The 6,652-nt window shown below is 49.7% G+C and overlaps 1 protein-coding gene across 1 annotated transcript in view; it reads right to left on the minus strand.

The window, feature by feature from the left end:
• LOC123769341 (salivary glue protein Sgs-3-like) overlaps positions 1-1,418 on the minus strand; it is an 11,393-nt gene extending 9,975 nt beyond the window's left edge. The window contains exon 1 of the mRNA XM_045760453.2: positions 1,272-1,418. Coding sequence (XP_045616409.2) covers positions 1,272-1,418 — 147 coding nt within the window. The remainder of the gene's footprint in view (positions 1-1,271) is intronic.
• Positions 1,419-6,652: the final 5,234 nt, after the last annotated feature.

Raw genomic sequence — 6,652 nt, forward strand, 5'->3', positions numbered from 1 at the left:
TCACACGTGAAACAAGGTTAAGTAGGGAGGGGGGTTATAGGTCAGGCGGGGGTTATGGCCCAAATGTCATGCTTTAAGAGACATCAACATCCTAATCGCTCTCCCTTGCGATGCTCATGACGTCTGAAATCAGTGATTGTGAAATCCGGAATTTATGCTTACTCCCGCCGTTTTCCTGGGTGAAATGGCGGGGGAGAGGGGAGAGAAGGGGTGGAAGGAAAGGGATGGGTGGAGAAAGGTGGAGAGGGTGGGATGGGGGAAGAGAAAGGGAGGGGAGAGGGATCGGGAGAAAGGTCGAGAGGGTTGGGAAAGGAGGAAAGGGTGGAGAAAAAAAGGAAAGGGGGTGAGATCTTGGGCAGAAAGTGGAGAAGATAGGAAGAGAGAAATAAGAGAGAGGGTGGAGATTGGGAGAGAAAGAAGAGGTGGGAGAGTGCGGTGGGGTTTGGCTGAGAGGTGCCTGGAGGTGGCGGGCCTTCGTTGGCACACATGAGTTGTCATTCTAGTAAGATCAAGCCCAAGTGCAGTGACAAGCTCTGTACCCCCAGGGCACATGTCCTGGCACCGCTGCTATTTCCTCAGTCTTGTCTCAGATTTGGACAAAAATACTAGTCACAGCTTCGTGTCATCCTTTGCAGATGATACAAAAATCATGAAAATTTCCTTTGTTGAAGACACTGAAAAACTGCAGGCAGATATTAATAAAGTCTTCGAGCGGGGAATTGAAAATAACATATGTTTAACGGTGACAAGTTCCAGGTACTTAGGTATGGTGGAGACGAGGAAATTAAATGAAACACAAGGTACAGGACACAATCATAGTAGGGAAGGATTATGTAAAAGATCTGGGAATTATGATGTCTGACGACCTGACGTTTAGTGAACATAACCGAGCAAATATAGCGGCGGCCAGGAAAATGATGGATTATGAGAACGCTCAAATCCAGGGATCCCACAACAATGCTAATACTATTTAAATCACTGGTGCTGTTCTGTCTTGAGTACTGCTCACTACTCGCTTCCTCTTTCAGAGCAGGAGAGATCTCTGAATTAGAGGGAATACAGAGAACATATACGGCACACACAGACACGATAAACCATCTAAATTATTGGGACCGTCTCGAAGCTCTCAAAAATGTTCTCCTTGGATAGGAGACAAGATAGGTATCAAATAATATATACATGGCAGACACTGGAGGGCCAGGTCCCAAATTTGCACAGTAGAATAACAACATATTGGAGCGAAAGATACGGAAGGAAATGCAGAATAGAACCAGTGAGGGATCCTTGTGTGCCCTCATGGGCGTGATGCGTTCCTTGTGTGCCCTCATGGGCGTGGTGCGTTCCTTGTGGGCCCTCATGGGCGTGGTGAACTCCTTGTGGGCCCTCATGGGCGTGGTGGACTCCTTGTGGGCCCTCATGGGCGTGGTGGACTCCTTGTGGGGCCCCTCATGGGCGCGGTGGACTCCTTGTGTGCCCTCATGGGCATGGTGCGTTCCTTGTGGGCCCTCATGGGCGTGGTGGACTCCTTGTGGGCCCTCATGGGCGTGGTGGACTCCTTGTGGGGCCCATCATGGGTGTGGTGGACTCCTTGTGGGGCCCCTCATGGGCGCGGTGGACTCCTTGTGGGCCCTCATGGGCGTGGCGGACTCCTTGTGGGGCCCCTCATGGGCGTGGTGGACTCCTTGTGGGGCCCCTCATGGGCGTGGTGGACTCCTTGTGGGGCCCCTCATGGGCGTGGTGGACTCCTTGTGGGGCCCCTCATGGGCGTGGTGGACTCCTTGTGGGGCCCCTCATGGGCGTAATGGACTCCTTGTGGGGCCCCTCATGGGCGTGGTGGACTCCTTGTGGGGCCCCTCATAGGCGTGGTGGACTCCTTGTAGGCCCTCATGGGCGTGGTGGACTCCTTGTGTGCCCTCATGGGCGTGGTGCGTTCCTTGTGGGCCCTCATGGGCGTGGCGAACTCCTTGTGGGGCCCCTCATGGGCGTGGTGGATTCCTTGTGGGGCCCCTCATGGGCGTGGTGGACTCCTTGTGGGGCCCCTCATGGGTGTGGTGGACTCCTTGTGGGCCCTCATGGGCGTGGTGGACTCCTTGTGGGGCCCCTCATGGGTGTGGTGGACTCCTTGTGGGCCCTCATGGGCGTGGTGGACTCCTTGTGGGGCCCCTCATGGGCGTGGTGGACTCCTTGTGGGCCCTCATGGGCGTGGTGGACTCCTTGTGGGGCCCCTCATGGGCGTGGTGCGTTCCTTGTGGGCCCTCATGGGCGTGGTGAACTCCTTGTGGGGCCCCTCATGGGCGTGGTGGACTCCTTGTGGGCCCTCATGGGCGTGGTGGACTCCTTGTGGGGCCCCTCATGGGCGTGGTGGACTCCTTGTGGGCCCTCATGGGCGTGGTGAACTCCTTGTGGGGCCCCTCATGGGCGTGGTGGACTCCTTGTGGGCCCTCATGGGCGTGGTGGACTCCTTGTGGGGCCCCCACACCCCTCATGGGTGTGGTGGACTCCTTGTGGGCCCTCATGGGCGTGATGGACTCCTTGTGGGCCCTCATGGGCGTGATGGACTCCTTGTGGGCCCTCATGGGCGTGATGGACTCCTTGTGGGCCCTCATGGGCGTGGTAGTCACGGGAAAACATTATAACTTGTGGCCATTTGGGTAGGAGTTCAGCAGCGGCCATCACGTGTCCGTGGCGACCTTGTCTGGCCACTCAAGAGCTGTGGGTGGAGCTGGGGCCTCCCCCCCCCCCCCCGGACACTCCTGGGGCTCCCCAAACCTCTGCCCTGGAAACACAAACCGAAACTGTCTCTATTTTCCGCTTGTTACAACTTGTAATAAAGTTGTTACATCTTGGCTTAACGTGTTTATGACGTATTAGAACGTTGTTACAACTTGCTATATTGGTTGTTATAACTGGTTAGGAGGTGTTAAAACTTGTTGGAACGTTGTACCAACGTCGTAGTTTCGGTGTGTGTTTGGCGGGTGGCCACCAACGTGTTTACCCGACGACAGGCGACGTTAATAGTCACTAGGCTTTACACTCCCGGGAACATCCGGCTCCACTGTGGTTGTGGCACCCAAACTCCTCCTCCTCCTCCTCCACCCCGTGCCCGTTACTACCTTGATAATTGTCTGGAATTATCTCTGGGCACCAAGACTGTGTGTGTGTGTGTGTGTGTGTGTACACACACACACACGCACACTTGAGCTCTGGCTCTTTGGTAACCCCCGCAAACACAACTAGGTGAATATACACACACACACACACACACACACACACACACACACACACACAGTTTGATTCAGAATTCATCAAACTGAGTACCCAAATGAGCCACAGGGACGTTAGAATGAAATTTTCAGTGTCAGAGTAGTTAACAGGTGGAATGCATTAGGCAGTGATGTGGTGGAGGCTGACTCCATACACAGTTTCAAATGTAGATATGATAGAGCCCAGTAGGCTCAGGAACCTGTACACCAGTTGATTGACAGTTGAGAGGCAGGACCAAAGAGCCAAAGCTCAACCCCCACAAGGACCAATAGGTGAGTATACACACAAACACATCCCCCAGGAAGCAGCCCGTAGCAGCTGTCTAACTCCCAGGTACCTATTTACTGCTAGGTAAACACGGGCATCAGGGTGAGAGAAACTCTGGTCACCTGTTTCTGCCTTGGTCGGGGATCGAACCCGGGACCTTAGGACTACGACCCTCAAGCGCTATCCACTAGGCCGTGTGTGTGTGTGAGCGGATGGACGCATGTTGTGTGTGCGTATTTAGATCATGATAAGATGAAACCTAAAAGGGAGAGAGCGTAGCAGCAACTCATCCTTAAAGCAACCTGCCCCTCAGGCTCCGCTTGTTAAGCAGCCGCCAACCCCAGTCACGTGTTCATCAGTTCCAACCTACTGCGTATTCAGAATTTGTATTATATCAGATGTAAGTATATATTATTACATGCTACAATGTGTTGAATAATTAGGCCTAACGTAAGTTAGGTGGTTGAAGATTAAGCCACCCAAGAGGTGGCATGGGCATGAATAGCCCGGAACTAGGTTAGGTTGTTATTTAAGATTCAACTACTGGGAAGAAAAAGTTTCAAGTAGCACGGACTATGGTGAGCCCGTAATGAACTTACCTGACACAGGAGCGAGGTCTGTAATTGTAGGTTAGGTGGTGGTTCTTGTTTTTAGATTTAGCTGCTCAGAGCGAAGTGTACATGTAGCACGGGCTATGGTGAGCCCGTAGTGGACTTACCGGGCTCAGGAGCGGGACTGAAACTGTATATAGGTTAGATTTTTGCTGCCAGATATATAGCCGGGAATGAGGTGAAGGTGAAGCACCTCACTTGTGGGGGCCAGTACGCCCATTGCAGCTTAATATCTTATGTTTTTATAATGCATTTCGTGTATTGTATTTAGTCGTGTTCTCAAAGATGGCGGAGTGTAATTTTGTGCTAGTTGGCTGTTGATAGATGACTTGGTTTGTTTGATGTATAATGCCTCGCTAATGTCTAGACTTTTATTGTCGCTGTATTTGTCGACTATTTTGGTGTTGTTTGTCAGGCTATCTCTGGTGATGATCTGGTTATGTGTAGAGACCATATGTTCCATAATAGGACCGTATTGTCAGGCTGTCAGGCGCCTTGAAAGGAATGTTGTCGTCTTGCCTGTATAGTGAGTTCCTTGGGGCTGACAGTCCCCAAGTGGGCATGTGAAGGCGTACACGACATTCGTTTCTTTTATGGCGTTTTGTTTTAACCAGTTGGCCGTCGTCTTGTTCTTATAGTAATTGTTCAAGCTTCTGGTTGGTGTAGTTAGATCACATTTCTATCAATAATGTTTTTCAGGACTCTAACGTTTTGTGAACAGCGGAGTTGTTTCTGTAGAATATTTTAATATTAGCCGTTAATGTGCTGTGTATTACATTAATGACATTGTGTATATTCACACACACACACACACACACACACACACACACACACACACTGCCTTTAGAAATTTGGGTATTATTTAGCATCTTGTTTACCATATATGTCAGACCAATCCTGGAGTGTGCGGCTCCAGCACGGACTCCATGTCTTGTCAAGCATAAAACGAAGTTGGAGAAGATTGAAAGGAATACCATTAGACTATTTCCAGAACTAAGAGGTATGAGTTACGAGGAAAGGCTGCGTGAATTACACCTTATGTCGCTGGAAGATAGAAGAGTTAGGGGAGACATGATTACCACACAAAATTCTCAGGGGAATTGACAGGGGGGTGGAAAGGACGGATTATTTAGCATTGGTGGCACACGCACTAGGGGACACAGGTGGAAACTGAGTACCCAAATGAGCCACAGAGACATTAGAAAGAACTTTTTCAGTGTCAGAGTAGTTAGTAAATGGAATGCACTAGGAAGTGATGTGGTGGAGGCTGACACCATACACAGTTTCAACTGTAGATATGATAGAGCCCAATATGTTCAGGAATCTGTTCACCTGTTGATTGACGGTTGAGAGGCGGGACCAAAGAGCCAGAGCTCAACCCCTACAAACACAACTAGGTGAGTACACACACACACACACACACACACACACACACACACACACACACACACGAGTATTGGAAAGAAATTATGAGAGTGATATTGCAATCAAAGCAAAAAAGCAACCGAAATTACTACACAGCCATATAAAAAAGATGTCCGTGAACGACCAAGTGACAAGACTAAGGAAAACAAAAGGGGCATATACAGAAAGTGACAACGAAATCTGTGAGGTACTGAATGCAAGTTTCTATGGAGTGTTCACAACCAAGCCTGAGCAGCTCCCACTGTTAGAAGAGATTACCCTAGATGGAAGACTATCAGATATAGAGGTGACGGCAGGGGAGGTAATGAAACAGTTGACAACACTGGATGGAACTAGAAGGGTTGGACCAGACAAAGTATCACCGTGGATACTAAAAGAGGCAGCGCAGGCCCTCAGCGTGCCTCTGGCAATGATCTTTAATAAGTCGCTTATGTCGGGAGAATTGCCCAGTTGCTGGAAGAAGGCAAATGTCGTGCCGATTTTCAAGAAAGGAGAGAGGGCGGAAGCACTTAACTACACCCGTATCACTGACAAGCATCCCCTGCAAAATACTTGAAAGAATAATAAGGCTAAGACAGGTTGCACACCTGGAGAATATTTGGTTTGTAAACAAACATCAACATGGGTTCTGGACAGGGAAATCTTGCCTAACAAACCTTTTGGAATTCTATGATAAAATAACGAGGATAAGGCAGAACAGGGTAGGTTGGGCAGACTGCATATTTCTAGACTGCCAAAAGGCCTTTGATACAGTACTGCACATGAGACTGCTATTCAAATTTGAGAGGCACGCAGAAGTAAGTGGAAAGGCCCTAGCATGGGTAAGGAACTACCTAACAGGAAGGAGCCAGAGAGTAATGGTAAGGGGGGAGAGGTCGGACTGGCGAACAATAACGAGTGGAGTACCTCAAAGATCGGTGCTGGGACCAATTCTATTTCTAATTTACGTAAATTATATGTTTACAGGAGTGGAATCCTATATGTCTATGTTCGCGGATGATGCAAAACTAATGAGAAGAGTTGTGACAGATGAGGATTGTAGGATCCTCCAGGAGGACTTAAACAGGTTGCAGAGATGGTCAGAG

The sequence above is a fragment of the Procambarus clarkii genome, chromosome 66 (genome assembly GCF_040958095.1).
Source record: "Procambarus clarkii isolate CNS0578487 chromosome 66, FALCON_Pclarkii_2.0, whole genome shotgun sequence".
NCBI lineage: Eukaryota > Metazoa > Arthropoda > Malacostraca > Decapoda > Cambaridae > Procambarus > Procambarus clarkii.